Genomic DNA, 27,346 nt, shown 5'->3' with positions numbered 1-27,346 from the left:
ACTCAAAATATGAAGATAACAATAGCACAAGATTTCTCCGGATTGAGAGTTTGGTGGTTGTTTTTGTTGTTTTGTTGTGGTTTTTTTTTTTTAAAAAAAAATATATAGGCTTTTCACTTAAAACAAATTCTGATCATCTTCATTTATAACACGTGTTTAATTAGACATCTTCAGAACAGATTCAAGAAATTTTTATATGGACCAGACCTTTCAAAGTACTGAAGGATTGATTAATTTATTTAAAAACTGCTAATGTTTTCTTTCAGAAAGACTGCAATTAGGAGGTTTGCAAGAACAGTACATTAACATCCTCCCCTTCCTGTTGCACCATGACATCCAACGTGCCTCACTGATGGGAAGAGCAGGTTTTCTCAATTACACTTCTTCAAGACCAGCATTTCTTAAAATCAGTTTTAGCTCCTCCAAATACACTTTAAGCTAAATATAAGTTCACAACCACCCCACAGTAGTACTGCAGAGCACTAATTCCGGGACACATTTAAACCCTTGCTTTCCTCAACATAATGATGTCCACTTATACTGCTCTGTTACCAGCTTTGAAGTCTTAAAACCAAACCCAGCTGCTGCAGCAAGCCACAAGCCCAACAAAGGAGGGTTCATCTGTTTATACTATCAGTGTCTCTGGAAAGATTGGCAGACAGCTTTTCTGGTGTTAGATATATACTGAAACCTGATCAAGGCTCAGGTTAGTTTTCTCCATTCAGCAATGCTGCAATTCTAGTCAGGCAACAAACCCCAAGATCTCCATTAGGATGAAGAGACAAGCGATGAAACCCCCAATCCCACCGTCATCCCAAACATTAACAAATCATCCATCTCATCAACTTGGAGCAAAATTCACAATAACTTCCACGTGGCCCCCAAACACTGGCCAAACAAGTTTTGTAACACAAATAAATGCACTGTGGTTTGGTGCGCTGAAAAGGAAAGCTTCAGATTCCGGTGTTACTGTGAGCTTTAAGGTGTCGTCAAGCTCAGAGCTAAACATGAAGCCCCGAAGGACAAAGCAACCATCTTCCACTGACACCTCCTGGCCTCGTGTCACAAGGTCATCAGCTGTCTCAACAAAAGAAATCCTGAGGCCAACCCTGACAGGTCAGAGATACAAGGGTCTTCCCTTCCATCACAGACAGAGCATGACAGAGGTTTTTCACCATTATTAAACTCTCTAATCCTCCCGCCACCCTGTTTTTGGCCCCATCACATTGCTTGGTTCCCCAACAGCGCAGGTTGTCACGCGGAGGCTCAGCCTGAGGGCAGAGCACTGAAACCAGGGAAACTGTTTGAGAAACTCCCTTAATTCACTTGCACGCCTGCTGCTTCCTTCTCTAGAAAAACCCAACGCAAACGTACCTGGGCAGACTGGTCACCAATGTCCGGCACACCACCATCTGACAGCCGGCACCGGTACTGCCCCGTGGTGCCCCGAAGCTGTTCCTCCCCATTGCTCTCTGCTTCGGAGGTCTCTGGCTGGGCAACCTCCACCTCCATGGGAGTGCAGTGCCCGTTGCCGTTCTCCGAGCCTGGCTTTTCTTTGCTGTCCTTGCCACCTGGTGTTCTGGTGATGACCCCAAACTTCCTGGTCCTTTTCCCATTTTGAGCTGCTCTGTCGCCAGGTTCGGGGCTGGGCTTGGCTTTGGGGTCGCAGCTGTTGCTGTTGTTGCCGTTGGAGGGAGGAAGAGGGGCTTTGCGCTTGATGCGGCGCAACATGATCAGGTAGACGAAGCCGCCATTCCAGCACTGCTCGGCCAGGTAACTGCAAGGAAAGGGATGCACAGGGATTACCGACTACTCTCCTCATGGTCCCTGCATCCCACCCAGGCACCCCAACACACTGCGCCCTGTGATGTTCATGCACTTTCTCAGGCAGCTTATTACCCGGTGCGTGGACATGTCATGACACTGAGGCATCAGCAAATGCTCTCTTCCTTCAGTAACAGAGGGAAGTAATACCAGGAATAACATGGGGAATAACAGCCCTACCAGCCACCCAGACCGATCCCACCACAGTGTAACACAACCGGTAAATGCCACCAAATGTGTTCCCAGATGTGCAGCCCAACCTCTGAACCTGCAGCCCAGCAACATGGAAAGGTGAAGCAAGCAAAGCAAAGCAGAGAATGTTTCCAGTGGGGCATTAAAATAAATAATTTTTTTTTTTAATTAAAAAAACAGGCAGGCTTCATTTGTGCAGCAGCCCATAGAGCATTTGCATCTGAAATGAGCCTCCTTAGTGAAACTAATCTTCTGCTTCGACGTGCATTCATGCTTTGAAGGCCTCAGGGAAAAAGAGAAAAAAAAAAGAAAAAAAAAAATCAGCTACCGGCATAAGCAGGCATACCACCAATGGCCTCAGTATGGCAAAGCGTGGCACTATAAGCCATCCTGGCTCCTGTAAGAGGACATGGAAATAAGGCGGGCTTCCTTTACAGCAAGTGTATTCTAATCAAAGCAAGAGCCAAGTCATCTCACTGTACAAGGAGCAGCCAACTTGTTCTCATACCAGAGCAAAACATCGCCTCCTCTCCCAAAGTCTCTGGACATGCCTTGAAGGTATTAACATTTCTGCTTCAAGCACTCAGTGACCTTACAGAAACTGCACCCATTGATGCAAAAGGGGAATCTAACTTCATGCCTCTTTTGGGAAAGGATATACCTCAACCCAAATTCTTGAAATATTTGGGTTCTGAGCCAAGGGTGTAACCAACTGAGAGCACAAACAAGCTGGAATTTGTACTTCACAGGTTTGTATGTGCCCTTTCAGACTAACTCAGGCCCCAAAATATATTGCCTTTCTCACTAGTGAAAGCAGCAATAATGTCCCAGAACATCAAATAAGCTTCTGCTGCAGCTGCAATGAACCCTTCACTAATATGGAGCAGTTGCGGAGCCTACAGCTATCAGAGGAGATGAGAAACTAGGTGTGGAGTCGAACCATAGAAGATCCTAAGAGAAAATAACACAGCGCTTGCAGTTGAGAGAGGAGGAGCAACTCAGAAGTCTTCCACCAGTATTTTTTTCCTCCCTGATGCTTGTAGGCTGATTTTCCCCTTCCCTTTCTTAAAAGTTGTTTGGCCTTAAATACAACCCTTCAAACTCATTCCTGCACAGCGGTGACTTAATGGCAAAACAGGAAAAGCAGCTATGATAACCCCTGCGGCAAACTTCGGTACGGTGGAGTGAGGAAAGCACTCCCAACTACTCAAAGTAATCTGGACCAGCCTGGCAGCTGCTGGAAATAACACGATGGGTGCGTGCTTCTGTCCAGGGACATGAACTGATAGTTTCAGTCCACTTCTTCCCAAAGCTTAGATGTCCCCCACAGACAACCTCAGGATTCAAATCACTTATATTTAATTAGGAAGACCGATGCCCAAATGAACATGGTGACTACATAACCTTAAAAGCAGCCCTGGAGCAACAGAGGGGAAGGACAAGTATGCTGGCTGTGCTAAATTTCCCCAATGAATATAAACCGGACTCCAACTCCCTGGACAGACCACTCAGCAGTTTTCACCAGGCAAGCCTTCTGTGTGGGTGTGCATGTCTTTTTTTAAACATTAAGGATATTTAAATAAAGACCTTAAACCATCTTTTTCAGAACAGCTAAAAACAGCCAGCCAGCGAGCCCTGCTGGTTGTAAAACCTCTGCAGCCAAGGTCAGCCGTCTGGGTGGCCACGAGGTGACACCTGGCTCAGGGAGGGAGCCAGGGCTGGCAGAACCTGAAGGATTAGCCTACAAAAAATTCCAGAACTAAGATTGAAGTATCCTTGATTATCAAGTTAAAAGAAAAAAATCTTTTAATCAACAGAAAAGGGTCAGTTTTGTTCCAGAAACAATATGGGCTGCCTGTTTTTCACATTTATCTTTCAACTCAAATTTCAAGGCAGCCAGTAAAGTTGATTAAAATTCATTACTTTTGCTTGCAGCAATACCACTGCACTCTGATCCATCACACATAAGCCTGATAGCATTGCTTCTCCTGGCACACAAAAAGAGAAAAGCAGCTCCTCTTCCCATAGTCCTGTGGCTTACATGGGTGCTGCCCACCCTGTTTTTATGCAGAGTCAGTTCTGCCCGACTTGTTTTCATGCAGGTTCAGGTATGGGTTTTTTTAAGAAAAAACACCAATCTCTATCTCTGAACTAATCACAAAAACGATGTATTTTTGAATGCCAGTAACCAAGCGCATGCATTAATCAACTACTTGATTTAGGAAATAAGGTGAACGAGAGGGAACTTTGCGTATCTCCAAATAAAGTAATTTTATAAAGGCAAAAATAATTTACCTTTTCGCCTCCACTAGTGGCACTTTTATTCTGTTTGTAAAGTGTGAAACTATCAAAAGGGAAGAAAGAAAGGAGTGTTTTTTTCTACCCACTGTTCACAGACAACCATCCCTACAGTCTGGAGCAGGATTACAGTAAGCTGTAATAGATGCAGCTGCGCTGAAGTCAGCGGAGCCGTGCTGATTTACTCCATATGTCAAGATGGCCTGTATGTTCCAGGCATGCAGCCTGTAGTACCTCACGGGTTTATGTCTTCTTGAGTAGTTCTCGGCAGTTCAAAGCACACAATAAGTTTTCAGGAAAAAAAAAAAGTTTTCTCTGGGTCAGTGAGCAATTACCTTAGCACAGGACCAAATGACTACATACACCAGATGATGTCAGGTATTTCCAGACAGGGTAAAACCAGCTGGTACCAGTGATACAGTAAGTGGCATCATTATCTCAGAATTTGTTTCAAACCAAAGACCAGGCACCCTGTGCTGGAAAGCCAGCCCTAGTATAACACCAAGCATATGACAAGATAGGAAACTAACATACCAAAAATTTGTGCTCATTTGCTGTATTGTTCTCCCAAGACAGGGCTGTTAACCAAAGGAGCATGAGCCACCTTTAATTTCTGCTAAGTACATGAAGTCTACATAGCTGGCTTCCTTTTCCTTTGCCATTTCTTCCCCTGCTTAAGAAAGAATAAAAAAAACGCAAAAACCCAGGGAAGCACAGCAAGGTCTCAACACTGGACAAAAGACAGGAAAGGTTGTATTAAACAAGTTAGAACCTTCAGAATTTTAATCACTATCAATCCAGGAGCGTCCCACGTCAGGGAGTAACATGATGGAGTCAATAAAATGTAATTATAGAGCCTCTAGACTGCATAAAACTGCAAAAGCTAGACAGGACCCCAAATCTCACTTCTCAAGGGGGTTTAACGTGCGCAGTGTAGACAAGCCTTTTTTTAGATTTGGTCCCTGTAGAGCACTCATAGAGGTTTTAGCAATCAATACACCAACTGTGTGTGTCAGGCAGGGCAGGATCACAGCTGATGAGCATACACACAGCTCTCAGCACAGATGTGGGGAATCAGCTGCAACCTTCAAGTTGTTGCTCAGTTTGAACACTGTCTTCAGCTTGGATGGAGAAGGTGCATGGAACAAAAATATCCCTAATGCAGCTTTGATTGATCCAGATTTATTGAAAACTGAGACTCTAAAACTAACTGTTCCCCATTTTAGTTTGTGAGGGATGGAGCAGGATTTGGTGAAAGCCCTGGATCTTGTATACCAGCTAAGAAACCTTGGACAGCTACTTCTAAGGCCACAGAACAACACATAACACATCTATTATCACTGATTTTAAGAACGCAAAAGATTTTATGAGCTCATCATCCATCTGTGGTATTACTTAGCAAATAAAAATATTTTACCAGCAAAAGACCCTTTCACCCTTTCTGTATTTGCCAGTCTTTGCAAGGTAGTGTCAAGTCTCCTTGGCACAGCTAGGGGTCCCCTCAGACGCTGCCGTGTCACCTCACCAAGCAGGGTCTGAAATACCACTGAAACACCAGTTTGGAAACATTTCCCACGAGCACACTCAGAAGGAAGGACCACCCGGCTGCTCCTGATGTTTTGATCTCACCCTGGCACCAGTTCCGATAAAACCCCAGCCTGTATAAAACATCAGCCTTAACCAGTGGGGCAGACTTGCTCTTCTCTGTAGGAGAGAAATAATAAAAATGTTAATAATCCTGAAAAATAGGGGGAAATTATTTTACAGTTGAAACAGAGCTGGGAAGTTACATCTCACAAAGCTGAACCACAGGCTGGAAAACACAACCAGCAGCTGGTATCAAGGGGCATTTAATACTTTTTGTATCAGAGCTGTAGAGATGGATGCGTCCACTTCCTTTGGAAATTCTTTTGAGTTACAAAGCCAAATCCCCTTTCCCCTCTACACTGCTGAACTGATTGCTGTGATCATAAAAACTGATAAACTCACTGAGTTTATTCCAAGTTCCTTGGCATTGTGTGAGAAGTTGTCTGAATCTGAAACGGTGTCTTAGAGTAAGCCAGTCATTTTTTTCATTTTTATATATATATACATATATATGTATGTGTGTGTGTCCGCATATATAAATATAAAGTTTACAGACTTGACAAGAGCATGCTGTGACAAGCTCTCTGTCATATCCCATCTTACTTGAACAAATGCAGACAGCCACACTGAGTTACAGAAAAACCAAAGCAGACCCAGCAGCCATAAGAAAGCATCTGGATCCACTTTAGGACCAGAAATATTGAAGAAGTATGTTTATTTTACACTAATAATACTATTTAACATTTCTCCAGAACCTTTCATCCTGATAGACCAGAAAGTGTTTTGGAAATGATACACACAGAGCATCACTGACATCTCACCAGCCAACCCATCATGCAGCTCACCAGGGCATGCAGGAGAATCCTCAGCTGAGACGAATGCATTCAAAGCCCCCGCCTAGCTCCCCCAGGATGTGTAATGCCCTTAGCAGGACAGACAGACTGCTAATTTTTATGCTTTTCTCTGAAAGCCTCTGGCATGGTAAAACATCTTGAAACCAAATCTTCTTTAGGCTGGAAATACGAAGGGCAGTGCAGATTCTAGCAGAACTGAAGCCTCCGGCCCCAAGGGGGATTTTAAAAGCTGAACTTAACAAACCATCTCTCCATGACAGCGGCAAACGAGCTAACTTGCTTTTCAGGTAAAGCAGGGCAAATTAATGACTAACAGATAGTGACTGATGGAAGGGCACGTGGCTCCTCATGAAACACTCACCTCACTGCCCTCACCATGCAAGAATGATCAGCTCACAGAACAGATTTTGGCAACCACCGGGAGGTAATTCTCACATATTGCCGTGTCTCTAGGTAGGAGCCAACTCTGCCTTGATGCATGCAGCCAGAGGAAAACACCGAGCTATGAAGTCTCGAGCAAACCTTGCTGCTGCTGAGCTTGCAGGATGTTTTACCTCCTTGGGTTGTTTTACCTCCACCTCTCTGGAGGACTAAGCTCTCCAACCACAATTTATCTCAGCAGAAAGCAATGGCATTAGTTAACCCAGCTGCTACTTCAACATACTCTTGCAGGTGCAGAGCTACAGCACACCAGAATGACTTCGATCCAGCACCTCATCACCAACAAGCCCTTTCCTGCCCTGAGCTCTGCTGGTATTGGCACACGCAAGGGATGCAATGTTCTCTGCCTGCCTTTTAATAAACAGGAGAGGCAGAAAGGGCAAAGGAGAAGTCAGTCATGGAGGTGAGAGACTAGTAACACCCAGGGAAGTGCATTCAAACAGCCCAGGGTATGCTAGAGGGCTCCCACCTCCCTCTCCAGGAGGATGAATAACCCTCAGCCCTCGGCTTGTGGCCAAGGTTAAGCAGCACCTCCCTGAGCCCCACAGAGGCTGTGGCTCTCTACACCATACTGGGTTTTTCTCATTGAAGGCTCATTCCAAATCGGTGGCTTTCTGGAGAAAAAAACTCTGAATCCAGGGTGGGGGTTATTCTGTCTATGGCGTATTTTTTACTATTAAATTTATAGCAAGGAATGCAACTAGACCTACTGAAATCTTGAAGGAAAAATTAATTTGGAAGTTAAATTTCAAGGTATATTTCTGTGGCCTTTTCTAAACCAGTACAAGCATGTTTGGTGCTGATTACAGCACTGGGGTGAGCACAGATAGTGCGGTGCTCAAAGCTACAGTTTTAATCCAGTGATGCTCGAGCTGCTTGCAGGCTGGCTGCTGTCAGCCTGTAAAACACACCACCACACCAACTTCTTGAGAAGCAACAGTAGCAGCAAGCACAAGTAGGGCAAAGTCTGACGTGTTCACCAGAGAAACCAAACCATTAAGAATTTGATGTTCAAACAGGAACAAATGCTCCAGCACCCAAGTCTGCAAGACCCCCAGGGCAAACACGCTTCTGGCAAGGCTGGCAGGAGGCCCCGGGCAAGACCTCTTTGTCCACTGTGAAATCCTGAACTGTCAGGAAAGCTGAAAAGTGAGTGGAAGAAGGATTGCTCCTGTGTTTTCATGGGCTCACTGCCTGCTTGCAGCTTTTGCTGGAAGATGGGATTCAGCTCAGCGTTGCGACATAGGACCATGACTAAAGTCTGATGAGACACTTCACTCTACCTGGTATCAATGCAATGATGTGGCTTTGAATTTGGAAGAATTGAATTCCTTTTCCCTTGTTGTGCTACAAATCGCTTACAGCACCCCAGGCAAGTCTTTCCATGAAAAAAACCCAAGGCAAACAGCATGTCTTATCCCACAGAGTTTCTGCAGGGTCTAAGGTGGTGAAGCCACTGGCTTCAAGTATTAGTTTCACAAAGATCTTACATATGGGATTGGCCAAGACCAACAACCACCACAGCTTTCCTCCCACCCTTTATCCTGCTCAGGTGCTGGTACAGTCATTTGAGCAAGAGTACAAACAAACCCAATACAGGAACCAATGCAGCTTTACATTAACCCAGCCAAAGTGAACTTTCAGAAAGTCAGACCTCAAGATGGGGAGTTTAAACCTAGCCTAGCGCTCTGACGTGGTCACAGCAGCACAGAGGCAGGGGCAGGAGAAGAACAGGCTGGCAGTGGCAGGGGACCATGCTTCTGCTCCCACCAGCAGCACCCAAGCTCCTACCCATGTACAGCAGAGACACACGCGTGGCTGCAGCCCGAGGGAAGGGAGCTGCACACATGTTACAGACAGAAATGCTGGCTGGTTTCGGTGGAATGGCATTTGTACCTTCAGTTCCTAAAACTGAAAGGACAGGCATCCTCACCACAGATAATGCAGCTCAGCTGAATTGCATCCCCGTCACAGGTGTGGAAAGAAGACAGGCTAGATCACTGCAATTGTGCTGGCACAGCACAAAACCCACACTTCTGCCCTGCATGCTGCAGAGACAGCTCAGAAGCACTTCCAGGGCTTTGGGAGAGACAAGCAGGGCAGGGACCCCAAAACACCCTGCCCATGGATGAAGGATGGCCTCACTAAGCCCTCTCCTCTCACAGAACAAACATCTGAAGAGGATGACTTGAGGAGCTGCACAGCTTTTCCACACCTAAAGGAACCCCCTGAGCTGTGACAGACATCCTAGACATAACATTATGCAACTGTAGTCAGCATAAAATCCTCTGGGATTTGCCGATTTACTGATTGTGCTAGTAAAACAGAGCAGTGAAGTTGCTTCCAGAATGCAAAAATTTTGGATTCAAGCTTTGCAATGCACCCAATCTGACTAAGCAGACAACTCCCACAGCTGCATATAAAAGTCTCAACAGACAAACATGGTGCTTTTTGGGTTTGGGTCCGAGAGGGTCACCCGAGATGGGTACTAAAGAGACAAATTCTATTTGTTCCTTGGTTAGTAGCACACTGTATAAGCAGAAGTGGTGTAATCCAGTCAAACAATCACGGCATTGAATGCTCCAATTTGTTAGTCCAGAGCTCTGCTGCAAACAGACATTTAGCTGGACACATGAACACACTCACAAATATTATTTCCAGTTACAAGAAAACAGAGTAATTTAAAATGGCTAGTTGTCAGTTTAGAAATTACAAATACTAGCTTTCTGCCTTTGCTGCAACAGGCTAAAATGACATCCAGTTACAACTGGGCACTAGCATCTGCAATTATTCCTTGATCCATGCTGTGATGCTGCTGCTCTGATGTGGTCTCTCCTCCCACAACTGTTTCCTGCTCTCCTGAAGACATTCACGCTCCTGAAGCTCCACGCAAGAAAAGCACAAGCTTTTCGTATGGTGTCCTGTGCAACTGCTCTTCATTCCAAATTGCTCTCTTCTTGAGGACTTGGGAGACAGCTTGAATTTTACATCTCATCTACACTTTTGCCAAAAGCAGGATCAATTTGTCATCCTCTTGGAGCCCTGAGGTGGATGTGCCCTCCCTGGAGGACAGGGCAAGGCTAGACACACTCAGCTGCTTCACGGCTCCTGTCAATGCAGCTGCAGCACAGGGGTGAATGAGTACAGTCACAGCCCTAAAGCCACATCCATATCCAAACACCACCATTGTCAACCATGGAGAAACGCTCCCCTTAAACCCCAATCATGACATTTTGGAAAATATATTTTGTAAAAATGGAGTATCTGCCCTTCTCAAGCAAGGCTTTACTGGACTCTTAACGTAGTGTGGGGCAGTTCCTCTACAGCCTTGTTACTGCAGGATGGATGGAGGGGAAAAATATGCCCAAAACCTGCAAATGAAGGGGGATGTTCAATCTGTAGGGAGCCTGCTAGCCACTGTTCCTCCAAACACTCCCATGATCAAGGGCTGCCATCAACAGGGTATAGTGTACCACTTCAGCACAAATCAAGAGCACACTTTTGAAGCTAATTTCTTTTTCCCTATCACTGTACTTTGGTTTGCATGCCCAGGCAGTCTCCAAGCTCCCACCAGGTTCTTCTCAGATCAAATTCAAGTGGCAGATGTGAGCCAGGACCACACTCAATGCAGTTCTGTTGCTGTGCCACATGCTTCAGCTCCCTGTCCGTCAGCATTTGGTTCATGGAACCACAGTAGAACTAATCCGAAGTAACCCCAAAAACAGCCATAGAGTGGTGGTCAGGTCTCAGCTCAACAGTTCCATCCAACAGATCCCCTCCCCTTTGGGCTACACTACTGCCTAACGCAGACGTGGGGTAATTGCTCCATGCCCCTCATGAGAATATTCTCCAACATATTCATCTGAAGGAAGTTTGCAAAGACTGGGACACGTATTAGGTCCACGCATTATTTTCTGCCTCACAAGAAGTGCAAGAACCCAGGCCAGAGAAGACTTGCCTGGGGGCATGCCCAGCACAAACACACTGGAATACAAATAAATTCCTGTTTACTTTTTGCAGTAGTTGCTCTAAGTTACAAAGCACCTCTCAAAGTGTCTTCAGTACTGTTGTTAATTGCAGAGACACAGCTTGTTATCATTAGTTCAGATGTTTCGCCTTTTTAAAAACAATACTTCTGAATTAGACAACAAATCTCAGAAGTGCAAATGAAGACGCACTGGAACTTTGACTTTCAAACTGAGACAATATGACAAAATAAAGATTTTACTACATTACAGATTGATTTGCAGTGCTGTTTGAAAATCTTCAGACTTGCACGGCTGCAACTTTTCTTCTCCACACTGTTTCTCCCAAGGTGTAACACTCACTCCATACCAGGAAGCCCAAACAAGTTCACATTTGCAAATCATGAAATAAATCACCCAACTGGAAAGCAAACGTCTCACATGAAGAAACAAGGAAGGGGACAAAACCATCCACATGTGACCCACGTACAAAGTATATACAGTGTGTAATGCTTCTCCCACTTCACCTTGAGTGCCCAAATCTCGTCACTGTGTTTCACACATCACCACCCTATTTCCAGGGATCTCCATCTTTTTTGCAGGCTATTTTAGGATCACCCCTCTAAAACAACATTTTCTAAGCATCCAGCTCGCATCCCTCCCTCCTCCTCCCTGCAAAACTTTTATCTAATTCTGCCCCCAGTTTCCTATCACACCAGACAGCAGTGACAGCCGGGAGTAGATTTAACCTGAGAGAAACGATTGGTACTCAGAATTGAGTAAGAAGTTCAGCACGGGAGATATTCTTTTATCAACCATAATCCAGGATTTTTGCACAGATGTGGCATGCAGGGAGGGTGCCACAAAAAATCCCACAGATGAATATAATGACCCCTTGGTGCAAAGCTTGCTGGTGTGAAGTCTGTGAGCCCATGGGGGCTGGACCTTGCCCCCTGCCAGCATCAGTACAGCAGCACAGGGTAGTGGCAGTAGCGTGGCCAGGCTATCCCTGGGCAGTGAGGTCACCCCTTTGGATAAAACTTCCTATTTCTCCCTATGCAGAAATCATCACAAATGGCCAAAAGGGAGGAGAAAAAAAACCCCACCAAAACACATCCCAATGAAAGAGCTCTTATTCCAGCAGCAAAGTTTTACGATGGTATTTCAAATGAGGGGGGGAATGTATCTCTGCAAGATTGTTTTGGCAAACCACATTCTTTAGGTTTTAACATTAGTTGTAATTCCCAAAGTACCTCTTTCCACCGAGAAGAGAAGGTTTTGGATGTCTGCGAGCAATGAAAATGAGAGCCAGAAAATTTAATCAAGTCTATTTTACAACAGCAAGTGGTATGCTGGGTTAGAATAGACTTATTTCCAATGCTTTTGCAAGCTTACTTGAGCTCCGGAGAGGAGCCCTATTAACAGAGAGAGGCCAGGCTTCAAACAAACCCGCAACTGCTGGGGGGCAGATAGGAAAGGAACAAATTCACAGCACTCAGATTTATTTGAGGGGGCTAATTTTAGCAGCAAGGGCTACTTGCCTTCAAAAGACCACTTGGTTTTGAGTATTTTCCAGGATTCTTCCTAACCCTGAAAACGGTAGCTGCTTCATCAGCTGCTCCCTCCTTACCAAGTGGGAGCAACGCCTGCCATTCAGCATCCTCAGATCTTGTGATCTGACCATGAAGTTCACAAAGACAGAAACATGTATTTGAGATGAGAAATTCAGCTCTCTACTCACAGCAAAAAAGAAACCCGAGCCCTCCGCTGGAGCAGGGGAAAAGTCTGAAAATGTGGTCTGACAACACTGCAAAAAACCTTAATAAAGGGGAAAAAAAAGAGCCTAAATTCATACAGACACACCCCCACGCATGTTACTTTTTGTGACTTTAGGATGGATTTCAGGCTGCAGGAGGCCCAGGGAAGGGAAAAGGATCGGTTTTTCCATAGGGATGTTCGTTGCGGTGAGGCCCCCACGACGCCCCATGCAACGTCGCGACCCATCGCCACGCTGGGGGGCTGCACAGGACCAAGCCCACCTGCCCAGCCAGGCCCTCAGTGCTTCATTTCACTTGCAGACACTCTGGAAAAGGACATTTTTGCCTTTTGAGGATCGTCGCCTGCGGGGACAGGAGGTTTATTTAGCTATTTAACTTCGCTACTTTGTTCTTGGCCGTGACGACAGGCTGCGCGTACAGTAAATCCCGGGGATGAACTGCTTTCGGCTCTGACTATGGGCTTGCTGAACCATGCTTCCCCTGCGTGCTGCGACAGGTTTCCAACCGTAAAAACCCCACACAAAGCACCGTCTCTTGCTCAACAGTTTCCGTCAGTCACACCAAACCCTTCCTCCCCCACTGCCTAACGACACCTTTGATATTCCTGACATCTGGCCAGAATAAAGGCCTTGCCCTCCCTAAACCAAGCAAACCATACCGACACTCATTCACTTTTACAATCCCCCATGAGCACAAACATTTCCCACCCCAGCTCCCCAGCGATGGGGCTGGGGTTATTTTTGCCCGGGCAAGTGCACTGCTTTGGATTCAAACACTTCACTCACGGATGCTCAGGATTCCTAGGTGGAGGCAGATCACCAGCAAAATAAAAGCAACTACCAACTTGCTGAGGCTGGCACCAACCCGGGCGGAGAAAACCACCCCTACCCAGGTGACAACCACCCCCAGGATGACACCCCCCCCAACACCGCATGCCCCCAAGCTGCATTGCCCAAGCAAATTAGGAACTACAGCCAGGAGTCTGCAGCAAAACAGTCTGCAAGGATGGGAGTTGGGCAATGCCAGATATACACGGGCCTGTCTGCAGCACGTCTGCCTCTTTCCTTGGATGCTGACATTATAAACCAGCTTCTAATTACATCCTCACTTTCTGTTTTTACCACAGATAGTTTGGACAAGGCCAAAAGGGAGAAGAATTAACGAACACGCATGGCAGCAGCCATAAACATTTCCTAACTTTCACTCAGTTTTGCAACACAAGACAGACATGCCCTCCTCCGAGGGCCAATGGATTACTGCTTGCAGATGATTTCAACTTTCCAACTAACCCTTTGCACACAGTGAAGTTTCCAGATTTCACATACATTTTGCAGCCTGCTGTAACCACTCTGCCAGCTACAAAAGACAGGAGCACCCCTCCAGCAGGCCACAACAGGGGCTGCAACCCCAGAAACTTCCTTGGGTGGGCAGGACAGCCCCCAGCAGCAGCCCCAAAAGCAAACATTATTTTAACAGTCAGGAGGGCAGATGGGACTCTGCCTTCTACATCTATTCACATAACTGGCTTTTCCCAGCAGCAAATCAGCCCCCACCCCCGGCTGCTGCTGCAGCCAAAATTCATCAGGAATTGCCCCAAGTTGCAGTTTCACTAGATGCTGCCAAATGTAGCATGGGTGCAATCCAACTTGGGATATGACAGCAGAGTTAGAAAATTATATACTAATTTATTCTTTTTTAATTAAAAACCAAATGGAGATTGCAAGCTCTCACCCTCCATCCCATGTCAGGATACTATTCTGCAACTTTTCTGCATAAGGATGTCCCTGAGACCCCTCACACCTCCATCACACCACAACAGTGAGTTTTATTCATCAATTTCTCCTCCTTGCAGGCTCAGGAAGGAGCTTCCCGCAGCCTCTGAGCAGGGATTGATGTTGCCACCCAAAATGAGATGGTGGGTACCCCAGCCCGGTGACCAGTCAGAACTGAATCTATGACACAGGCAGGTAGGTAGGGGCATGGATTGCTGCACACCACGCACACCAGGAGCCCCTGGCACAAACACCGGGGCACCCTCCTGCTGAGGGTGGGACAGTCCTGCAGGAGAGGCATGCTGGGGAAAGGAACCCACCCCACCACCCAGAATTACAGACCCCATCAGGATTACTGCCTGGCAGCTTCTGGCTTGCAGGAAACGCATGGTGCTGTGGCCCCTGGGGTTTTGGAGGTAAAAATACCCCTGGGAGCAAAGCAGAGCATATTGCCCCAGTGAAGAGCTGTGCTGGATGGTGAGGAGATGCAGCACCAGCCCTGCCCACCTTGCATGGTAGAGAAAAGAAGATGGCTATTGGGCACCCCCTTTCGCCTCCACCTGCCAGCTCCTGGGACGATGAAGGGTCTGCTCACTGCCAGGGCACCACCAGCACTCAAGAAAGCTAAAGCCAGGGGAATTAAGCACATGCTGCTGTGCACTGTGGCTGCAGCTCTTCCCAATACTTCACATCATTGACTTGATTTCCCAGAGCAACAGAATATATGGAACCACTGTCCTTCCTTTTTTTTGTCCTTTCTTTTTTCAAATCTTTATTTTTAGGATCCACCCAGAAATCACCACCTCTGGCATGAGACAGACCAGCACCACGTCACAAGAAATCCCCTGTAAGCTTTTTGATGACTTTCATCTATTATTCACTTACTGCAAATCCTTGCCATTAACAAACTGCACTAAGGGAATCCGAACTTTCAAAGCCACAAATCTCCTAATAACTATGGCCGCTTTATACATGCTTCAGGATTAACCATGTCATCTGGTTAGAAACTCAAAGCCGCTCTTCATTATTGGATTGAACCTCCCTGCAAACAAAGAAGAGATTGATAATACTGCCACTGATTTCAGGGGCATTCATTACCTGACATCCTCCTCCCAGACACATCAAGCGCAGCGACACAAATTTATGCTGTGCTACTGTGCCAAAAACCCAGAAACCTCCCTCGAGCACACTAACACCAATCCTAGCAGAGAGTGTTGGAGTAAACTTGACTACAAGCACGCCTGAGCTTCACACTGGCTCCTAGCATGCAAACTGAAGGCATTTTTACAACTATATGCTCTGTAAACTGAGGGTGCCTTTAGTAGCTTTGAAAAATAAGAGCTTATTTAGTCAGTACATCGGCTTCTTCAAAGAGCCTTCAAACTAATTAGCCATACTGAGTTACTATTAAAATACAGAGCTTACATGCAATACTCTTGACAATAACAGAGCTGGTGCTTTGGTACCAAAGCTATAGAATTAGCACAAACTTCATCCGATGCATTTTCCTATAGGCTCCAAATTGTATTTCAAACTGAATATTTTCCTTTCCTGTGGTGGATGTGGGAATTCACTTAATTCATTTGTAAGTTCAAAGCAATAATAATTTTTAGCCCATGTGCAGATCAAGAGTTTGAATATTCAACAGTGAGAGATAGCATGAGGGCATGGAAGACAGACACACAAGAGAAGACACTGAAAACAAAAACAAAAGCTGCAGTAAAAAAAATGAAGAAGATGAAAAAAATAATTGCTGTACTACAGACAAGCCATACAGCTGTTCCAGATCAACTTTTACAGGACAGGGAGGTGGGTGTGCTTAATTCAATGCAAAGGGCACACTAGCCAGAGGCAAACCCTCCCTTGTAGATGCAGATAGGCTGTCAAGCAAAACAAAGTTTACAAACCCCCACAAGATATGCAAAGCCCAGGGAAGCAGACTGCAAGGCTCACAAATTTTAATTCCAAGAGTTTCTACCCATCCCTGCTTCTTACAGAGCAGGTTTATTTGGTAGATAAGCCTTTGCTACTTCAAAAAAAAAAAAAAAAATCAAAGGCAACAGCATCACAGCAAAAGAGATTTCCTCTCCCCTTTTGACTTCTATTCATCTGCTTTACATGCAGGTTTTCTTACCAGCAGGTACGCATCCAAGGGCTCAGTGTGGCTCCCACTCCCTCCTCCTCTCTCCTCCTCCATCACCTGCTCCACCCGCAGCACTCCAGCCCTTCCATCAGCTCCTCCAGCTTACTTCCCTTCCCAAGGGAATCGCCATCTCTTGCTCCAGAGATGTTACAAATCACGTTTCTGAATTTCAGAGCAGAACCTGGCAGTGACTGCAGGAAGAAAGACGGAAGTTCCAACAGAAGGGGGAAACTAAAAAACTCCCATTACAAATCATCACAACTCCTTCATTATTATAACATTTCATATAGCTAATTTCTTCCCCATCCCTTGCTAAACTTTCACTGAAGGTATTGATTGGACTTGTCAGCATGTTCTCACATAAGACTGAATTCAATGAAACAAAACACAACCAACAAGATAGCAGATACTGGATGTCTGCTTAAAAATAACAAGTAGCAACATGCACAAGCAGTCAGTGTAACCCAAAAGGAGGATGCTCCGTAATGTGTTTTGGAACTACTATCTGCACAGAAAAAGCCAGAAGCAGACATTAACCAGCAACTGTCTGCAAGTTGCAGGACAGCACAGAACATAACTGCTACTGAATCTTATTTCACGCGCTGGATCAGAGCTCAGTCTGAGCAGCAGCCACATAAATCCAGAGGGGCTCTATTAAAAAACAGTGTAGTGACTCATCCCATAGAGAGAAGCATAATTCAGACTCTGGGCATCTATATATTCTTTAAGAAAGCCTTTTGTTTAGCAACAAGAATTTCTTTGTTGGACAAGCCAGGGGGCTGGATCACATCCCTGTGGCAGGACATTTCTGCTCCTCTAGCAACACGGAAGGGCATTAGCCAGCCCACATGCAATGCTAGAGAAGTGTTAGCTGTACATGTGTGTGCCAAGCAACTTTGCCACGGGCACTTAAATGCAGTGCTATTTTCCATCTTCCTGAAACAGCCACTGCAACCCTATAGCAGCCCTAAGTCTGTCCAGCACCAAAACCCTGACAACCCCTCACCCTCCCCAAAAATCAACAGGCACTTTGCCACCTGCCCTGCAAGGCTGGGATTTCCTTCCCAGAGCGCAGCAATGGCTCAGAGCCACGGCTGTTCCTTCATAGCCCTTTGGGACGCTTTGCCAAGGAGAGCATGGGGTCATTTCTCAGACGTGAGCCGCTGTTCACCAGGAGGCACACAACCATCCTCACCACCAGCCAGGACAGCAGTGCCCAAACCCGACACCCAGCACAGCCACAACTGGCCCAGCAGCTTTCAGCTTCCACTTACTTCTCACTAAACACCAACCTTCTGCAGCAAGGCCTTGTCTGGCTCCCCCCCACCCCAAAAAAAATCAAAGCAAATCAGCATGACCACAACCTTTTTTGAAGACAGAAATCGCTCCCCCAAACCCTACCTAGAGGCCCTTGTGTTCAAACATAAAGCAGATTTGTGGATCCTATTTGCTGTCATTTACTCAGATGAGAAGCATCAAAATGCAGTGTCTCCATTTGCTGTGCTCGTCATGGAAGTCGCACGCAGCAGATAATCTCAACAAATTGCTGCCGAGCACAATAACAGACACTTCAGCAGCCATATGCACCCCAGAAACAAAAGACCCACATTCATCTTAATCACCATCATGGCCTGTTTCCATGACAATGATGATATACACACACAAACCCCATTATGCACTAGGACTGAAGTATGAAAAGCAAAACCAGAAAAATTCCAAAAGCACAGGACGGGCACCTGTTGATCCTCTCCTTTTTATCTGGTGGTATCTTGACGCCGAGGCACTATCAACAGCTTCATCTGTTATATGCAAAACCTTAAAATTAGCCTGCTACAGCCTTTACACTCAAGTATGATAGCACTAATTCTCCCATGAGCAATTTTTCTTTGGCTGGGATATTGGCTCTCACACTAATCAAATATAAATACAGATAACAATGCATAAACTCTCCTCACATGAATGCCATACAAGTACCGCATGTTTTACACATTGGACCAGGATGAAGTCATAAACATGACTGAGATACTACAGGGCCCACACATTTGTAACATATATTAGAAGCAAACACTATGTAATATTAATGGACAAAATGCTGCGATGTGCTGGGGGACTGGTTTTGGTTATGTATCAGTTTGGGTGCCAGGTCAAAGTCTGGGGTATGGAGATGCTTAACAGAATAGCTGTTTAAGATACTAGAGGATGTAAAACTGCATTTAATGCAGGGCAACAATATAGGTATTAATAAAAGTTACAGTACAGTTAAAAATCCAATAAAATGGTTCTCAAACTCCAAAAGTTCCATTAGAACCATTGTATCTTGGTGGATTTTGCACCTGTCCTTTACACACATAAAACTTACATACTCCATGTAGCAAAACACAAAGGCTTTTATCACTTCGATGGACTCAGCCAGTACCAGATTTGTTGTCTCATCATGTTGTTTGCAAACCCACATTTCATTTCACTAAGCAGAATCGCTCCACTAATGTGGTTACTGCATTTTTCATGCAAGACACTGTATGTTCCTGAAAAGAGAGCTGGTCCAAGCTGCTGGTGTCACCAGAAGGTGAGAGGGGACAAGGGGCAGCACTGTCCTCACAAAGCCCTCCTTGTATGACTCTGACTAAAGCCCCTCACTTAGGGGAAGTTTTTGGCAGGGACCCTACAGAAATGTGTTGGCAAACAGTAGAGGAAGATGTCAGCTCTTCAGATGTTCTTGCCCCTTGAAAATCCCAACACATGTTCCAGTTTAGAGGTTACCCTTCCTCTCCAGATGTTTCTCCCCTCAATCCCCTCACCAGTTCCACATTCTTTTGCAAGGGAAAAGAGGCACAGGTTCTCCTTTCCTTCTCTATTTCTCCTAAATGCATCAGCAGACATCGGGGAAATGAGGCAGCTCCATGTTCAGGCAAGGAGAACACAAAGCCAAACATGAAGCCAACTATTTGATCAATACTCCTTGATTCAATTAGCTCTGGACGATGCTCAAAGCTGATGCCTTAGAAGAGTCGCCACAGGCAAAATTCAGTTTGCAAGAGGGATTACTTTCACCATCTGAGAAATAAAAACGACATAAACCCTGGAGGGACCAAGGACAAATTTACCACCTAGAGACACTTGCCTTCAGCACAGCAACAGTCAGCAGGCTTACCCAGTAGCTGAACTCCTATAAAGAAACCAGCTATCACACCAAATTTTGATATATGTTGTGCCAATTCAGTTTCATGCTTCAACTTTAACACATTCTTATTTTCCTTCTGTACCTTCCTAAGTCCGCTTATTGGTTAGGAAGGCAGAGATGAGGCCTCAGCAGTACTTCCCAGTAGCCCCCAGCATAAACCTCCAGCTCTCTCCAAAATGGGTCACAAAAGCCATTTGCTGCACATAAAAGCTTGTCACCTCCTCCGGTTTATTAATCTAAAAATCCAGACCTCTAAGCACATGTATGAAACCGAGCTGTTAACAGAACACACCAATATCTCACTAATACCTACCATATTTTAACATCTATTTACCCTTGCCAATATGCATGTATTAATCCTAATGGATTGGATCTGGACCAGAAGCTAAAAGCCAGGACATGAGGCTTGAAGTAGCAGTCTGGATGCAAGTCCAAACTTGGCAGTTTAAACTCATATATAATCACCATTACTCAAACTCAATGAAGGGAGGGCAGACCCTAAACCCCCATTAGATTTAGTGACTTAATAATTTACTCAGTTTACTAATTTCTTTAGTATATTTGCTGACCCTGTCACAAAGGATTTGAAAAGGAGGTCCTTAACCTATGGAAATGATGACTGCAGTAGAACACTTGCTCTATATCATCGATGACACGTCCAAGAGGGGTCAACCACCCCTGCAGATGTGTGCCAGACCCTGCATTTCAACCCCAAAAGAGCGGTAAAGCCTGCAGTGGAAACTCAGTGGAAGTGAGGAGCTGGCATGTGTCTCCCCATCCTCCCACCGTACCCTGTTACACGCTATTCAATGTCTGCTAACACATCCTTGGCACCCCCATTTCAGAGGTTTCTCCCTGCTGGTCAAAAATATGCATGACAGAGTACTTAATGAGTTCAATATGAAATAAATTAATCCAAATCATGACCTCACAGCATCGACAGTGACTTAATCTCTTACACCAAAGCAGTGCAAGAAGGATGCAGCTAGAAAACCAGAGTCCCTCCAGGCACTCACTGCAGAGTCCCCCCAGCAGACACTGAGGGCAAGCTTTTGGACGTGCTCCTCTTTGCAGCACCTGGGACCACGCACAATCTGCATCCCCGAAATTCAGCTCCACCTTCCAGCTTTGACACCACCTGTGGAGTACCAAGAGCAGGACCTGCAGCTCCCAGCGCCCGGGGCTGCCCTTCAGTCCCCTCGTGGGAGGAAAAGTGAGGTGTGAGTATAGTGCCATCATTTTAAATAGCTCTGTTCTCAAAGGGCCACTGCAGGGATGTGACACAAAAAATGCAGGGACATCTGCAGCTTCATCAGGGTCCTGACCAGCAGCTCTGCTCCCAAGTGAGCAGTGGGAAAAGCCCCAGATCCCGCATGCTACATGAAGTGTTACTGGGAGTATCTGTCAGTTTTGCTCAGACCAACCTCTTCAGTGTTTGGAAAACAAGAAGCTCTTAACCATCCCCAGATCATCTGACCAGAGCTGATGCAGGTACGCTTTGGATCAACCTGGCTCTGGCCTCAGCAAAGCCAGTACCAACGGCAAGATAGCTCTGCAAAGAAGCCAACACTGACTGCAGGCAGGAGACCCACCGTGCCCACTGCTGCCTAAACCTGCCTGTACAAGAGCAGATTAGGAAAGAATCGATCACCTTTTATTTTCAGGCTCACACATCATCTTTACTTCCAAACAGGTCGTAAGGTAAAACTATGACTAGGCAAAAGGCAATGGGGGGAGGAGAAAGAAAAAAAACCAACAAAACCACAAACCAGAGACCCTCCCCGCTAACCAAATGAAGGTAATAAAAACAATACCTGATTCATAAAATGAGAAGTGTGACAATCTGGGGGAAGGGAAATCACAGCCAACCTCTAAAGTCCAGAGAACGTGGGAAAACACAACTATTTCAAACTTGCCTAGCACATAAGAACTGCTTTTGTCTACTTTAAAGCAGCATTGCTTTCACCACCAACGTGACCAGCAGTTACAAAAGGAGAAATCTCAACAACAAATTGCTGAACTATGCCATGCCAAAAGGCTGCTGTCCCACGCCAACGATATTCAGAGCTGGACCATGCTGCCTGTTCCCATCCACAGCCGCTGCTTGCAGGACAGAACAAAAGCCATGTCCCTACTGTGTATGCAGAAAGAGAGACAATAGCACTCATAAAAACCCATGTGAAGCTTTTTAGTGAGATTTCTGGTCTGGGATCTGATCTGAGCCACCCCCTGAAGTCAGGCTTTAACCAGCTGCACAGTTTGTTTGTTGGCATACTACCATTTTAGTATTAACCTTTTAAATTATCCATCTGAGCACGCTTAGTGCATCCCCCTCTTCCCCCAGGCAGAGGGGCACTGACCCCAGGCTCTGCCCCATATGCATATACATAACACCAAAACATTTTGGTATAAAAGTATTGTGCCTGTATGGGAATCAGCAGAAACCGCCCCTCACCTCATCTGTTGAGGTTTTTTCATTGGGTCTGTTTTTACTTGGCCTCTTCACAGCCTTGTTAGTGGCCAAGAAAGCTGCCCGACCATAGCAGCTGGGCACCGGGTCAGGGTACACTAATGTCTTTAACCCTTTCCACCTGTGTGCCAAGAGCACTGGCTGCTCAGATCCGGACATAGCTGTCCCCACTGGAGCAAAACTCGGGCATTCCCACTAAAGTCAAACCCTCCCAACTCTCAACACCCTTCAGCAGGGTTTAAAAAAAAAAAAAAAAAGACAAAAAAAAAAAAGAATAAAGACAGACAAGCCCCAAACACAAAGTGGACCTTCCAAATGACTGACAAAGAAACGTAGCCATCAAAGCACAAAACATGTTGTGATAGCGCAACACATAATATAATATAAATTAAGCACACACCAGAGCCTTAGTCGGCTTTATGCTATGCAGAGCCCACAACTTTTGAATTCAATAAAATAATAAGCACCCTGACATTATTGCAGTCATCGACGCTAAGTAAAGCCAAGCACAGTTGTGCTCCTTTGATCAGTCTTTTCATAAAGGCAGTATAAATACTATTGCTGCTTTTCCATATCTTAAGAAGCTTTTACATTTGGAAAGTGTTACACGGACACACCAGGAAAATAAGTACTGTTTTGTTTCTTTTTCCTTTCGGGGCCTTGGTTTTTTTTTTTTTTGGTTGTTTTTCAAATCATAAAGAGAAAAGTTAAACAATTGACTCCCAATGATCCAAACAATGTGTTTACATAAGGGTTTATAAAATGAAAAAGCATGTTAATCCACATTCAGATATTCTGTGCTCCTGCCAAGTATCTCAACAGACTAATGTCCTCTGAGACACAGACTCACACTATAATGTTTCTGTCCAAAGCATTTGAATTTTAAAAGTCAAATACAAATAAAAGGCCCACAGCTGGCTGCACAGCGGTGATCCCTGGTCTGAAGCAAAGCACACGGTTCAGGTTTGCTGTGGTCAACATTGCTGCATCCTTGCCAGCAGCACAAAGGCAGGTATTGACTGAACCACACCTGTACCCTCAAGGATTTTAGCAGCCTGCACTGTTACCTGGCCCATGTGAACTCAGAGAGCATCCCATGGGCCCCTGTGGCTGTCAGCCGAGCAGGACTCCCATGCTCACCTGGTCCCCTGGCTGCACTCAGTGCAGCCTCCACAGACTCTCAGCAGCTCCAGCTTCTTCAGAAATACCAACACCCAGCGATGCTGGCTTAGGTCTTTGAGCCGTGCCACCCTCCACATAGTCTTTCCACAGGTTTTCACAACATCCCAGTAATTCAATTAGCATTGGGAAAAAATTTAGCAATGCATTGACTTCTAGTTTTGCATCTGTTTTACACCAGAGGTTATTGCTCAGCCTCGCACATGCTATGCAGTAGTCTGACCCAGCTTTATCTAGTTAAACCCATTTCTGCCAGTCAGTGAAAAAAAAAAAGTTTTCCTTCTGCAACAATTAATATCTACAGCCATTACCCTTCCAGCTCACAATGCTCTACTGGCATCCTTAAATCCTTATGTCCTGAGGTACATGTGCTCCTGAAAGAAGCTGTTTTTATAAATGTGGTGTTTTAAAACCCTACCATAAACAGAAATCGAATTTACTCACAAAATGGAGATGTTTTACAGTTACTATGACTAAATACATCAGCCCTTATCCTGGGGTACTGGAGCCTGCAACACTGCTTCGTGTTTTGATCCAAGTCAAACACAGGCTACTCAGTAAGAGCGACCCAAAGAAGCACAGCAGTGAAAAACGTTCAGATGCCTCAATACCGTTGATTTTTAGAAAGTCAGGCCCCGACTGATCCTGGCTAAATCACACAAAAAGGCCTCAAAAGGGCAAGGAAACAAATCTCGGTTTCCCTTATCTCACCTGAGCACCCTGCTACTTGGCTAGCGCCGTACGGCATGCCAAGCTCAACGCACGGGAGCACAGAACATGTCTGAAATGAACATCCAAGTCCCTTCCTGCCCCAATGGATTAAGGCAGCATTGGAGGAATCCCGAAAGAAGGATGTTATTTCCCATCATTCTTCAAATGCCTCCAAATTCCCATGTTCTCCATCTCATTTTCTCGCTTGTCCCCCCCAGGCACAAGTCTCCCGTCCCCAGCACCCACCACAAGGCAGCCTGGCCTCCCCTTCAGCTGCAAAAAATACCTCCAAGCCTTGACAAGGATGGAAGGAGACACCTTTTTGCATAAAGCGTAAGAGTTCAAAACACAATTAATGACCCAAAAAAACAGCCCACAAATTGTGTAAAGTCCCTGGACTTGGTCTGAGCCTGGAGGGGCTACACTGCTGCAGGGGTTCCCGAGAGCAGCCCCACACCAGCCGCTTAGCTGAGAAAACCTCTCTCGTGAGCAAAATTTCAGAGGTGCACAGCCCCGTGAGCTGCCTGGCACACCTGTAAGGAGCTCGCTTCACCCCATACTTGTGGGGAACCATCCTTTCACAATGCAAGTCCCAAGTGCTTTTTTTTCCCTGAGAGCAACTTTTCCATTGTCAGTCCCCTAACAATGCTTTTTTTTATTTTTCTATTATTTTGTACAAAAGCTTTATAATCCTCTCCTTTTTCATCTGAGTGGAAACCACTATATGACAGCTTTAAACTTCTATTTCTTTAAACCCAGCACTCCCTCCTCAGCTATAATCCTCCTATTGGAAAGATCAGTTTGCAAGTCCCTGCCTCCAGGCAGCAACATCACAGCAGTGATAACAGACCCCAAAATCCAACCAAACACCCTCAGCCTTTAGCTGAATGGCCATGACTTTAATTGCGTGACAATAACAACAAGAAAATTAAGTGACAATTCGCAGCTATAAACTGCTTCCAACCCACGCTATTCCCAGGTTCAGCCTGCTTCATCTGTGGCTCTGGGGTCCTTTGAACTCTGGGGATGGCACATTTGAAAGCACAAAGTGACTTTGACATCGGTGTCCCATTTTAAACTCTCCCAGGCCCACAGGCTTCTGAGACCTTTTGGACTTTTGATCATCCTCTGGCTCAGTCTGGCTTTTTCTCCTCCCTCCAATTTTATCCACAGTGGCAACCGTTTAGTAACTACAGGGACATGCTCAAATTCTTGCATCTTCTTTGTAGCATGACATGAATAGCACCTGTATAACTAAAACAGCAAAAATTTAGCTCTAAAAATTAGAAATAAATTTTAGCAATAATTCTGTAAAATCAGAACTCAAGACTTTTTTGTGAGGAATAAAAAAAGAACAAGTTACAAGTGCCTGAATTAAAGAAAAGTCAGATTAGCCTTCTCAACAAAAATCAGGAAGGGATATTCAGTGACAATGCAGTCAACACAATTTTGCAATGGATGAAAAAACACACCCCCCTCCTTTTTTTAAGAACTGCAGTGAAGTCAGAGGAACTGCCACCATCCAGAACAAATCAATGACACACCCTGAAATCAGGCAACTCCAAGAGCAGAGCTTTGGCCAGCCTGCTGCACACACAGGAAAAAGCTGCGAAGTTCAGCTCAGGATCCCATTAGTCCCAGCTATGCTTCGGGTCTGCCTTTCTCTTGCAGAAAATACAGGGTGGAAGAAAAGCTCCTGTGCCATCTTCTCCTTCCTCCGCAGCACAGTCCAGTCCCTGAAATTTTCATTTCTATAACCCAAATAATCCCTTGTTGGCACCGTGTCATTTCTAGGCAGCACCTGGCAGAGCTGTGCTGCACAACCACCGCAGCACATATACGGACAAGGTTTTAACAGGTGTCTGTCTCCCTGCATCCTTGAATAACCAGGCATCAGGGCCTCCCTCGACCAGAGAGCCACAGTATGCCCAAGCTGTACCCCCACTCTGCAGAAGCCCTGAAACCACCATAGGTGGGAAGCAAAAACTAATCCCCAGCATCCAATCCCTTCAAGTTACAGTTTGGCAAAGATTTGTTTTGAGCTACTGGTTTTGCACTGAGGTTTTCCCTCACAGAAAACAGTTAATAACTAGAGAGGGAGAAGACAGCATTCCTTTGGAAGGAAAAAAAAAAAAAAAACAACAAAAAAACAACCAAAAAAAAAAAAAAAAACAACTGGAAAGGAACAGCATGAGATACCGACGCAGTTGTTTGAAGGCCATCTCCCAACACACATAACACGGGAGCCAAGTCTTACTTTAACAGCACTGCCCATTTGGAACAACATCCTAAAAACCGGGGGATTTTTTGGCTTTCTTATTCGTACTTCCCTCTTTGCTCTGAACTCTTTTTTTCCCCTCTACTAGACAAGAGGTCTGCACCGCTGACCCGACCTCATTGTTAATCATATGGCAGACAGCCGCATCCCTCCTTCAATCTCCTCCAGACGTCACAGCAGACTGTACCAGCATCACTCCCTACATGCACCCCATCCCTACCAATTTGTTGTGCTAATTAACAATCTGTCTTCAGAACAGACAGTAATCAATGAGACCAAATAAACATATGCAAACCCTGTGTATCACAGCTATTGTCATATTGGTGTGGCAAAAGGGCTCCTGATGACATAAATGGGAGCTGGGGACACTATAGAGACTTCAGCCTGCAAAACAGGTGCATCTGAGATACCGAGGCTGGCTTCGCACACTCCCACAAGTGCAAGGACTTGCCCACATTGTAATTTACTCTGCTCTTCAAGCCAAGGTTTAGCAAGAAAGGAAATCATGATGCAGAAGGATGAGCTACTGCAGCTCCAGCCAGGTTAACATACCTCCTCCAAAAAAAGAAAAGCTGAAGGGTTAGCTATATGCTGAGAGACATAAAGCCACGACATCAGGTATCATCTGCCCTGCATACAGTATGAATCCAGTAACTGTGTACACTGGCTAGTC

The 27,346-nt window shown here is 45.5% G+C and overlaps 1 protein-coding gene across 3 annotated transcripts in view; it reads right to left on the bottom strand.

Annotated features, from left to right (window-relative positions):
* PDZD2 (PDZ domain containing 2) overlaps positions 1-27,346 on the bottom strand; it is a 204,716-nt gene that overhangs the window by 67,132 nt on the left and 110,238 nt on the right. For all 3 annotated transcript variants that reach the window (XM_037373554.1, XM_037373555.1, XM_037373556.1), the window contains exon 3: positions 1,375-1,777. In XM_037373554.1, the coding sequence (XP_037229451.1) occupies positions 1,375-1,777 (403 nt within the window). The remainder of the gene's footprint in view (positions 1-1,374; positions 1,778-27,346) is intronic.

The sequence above is a fragment of the Falco rusticolus genome, chromosome Z, assembly GCF_015220075.1.
Source record: "Falco rusticolus isolate bFalRus1 chromosome Z, bFalRus1.pri, whole genome shotgun sequence".
NCBI lineage: Eukaryota > Metazoa > Chordata > Aves > Falconiformes > Falconidae > Falco > Falco rusticolus.
Note: the sequence above shows the minus strand (reverse complement) of the source record. Positions and strands in the feature narration are given on the sequence as shown.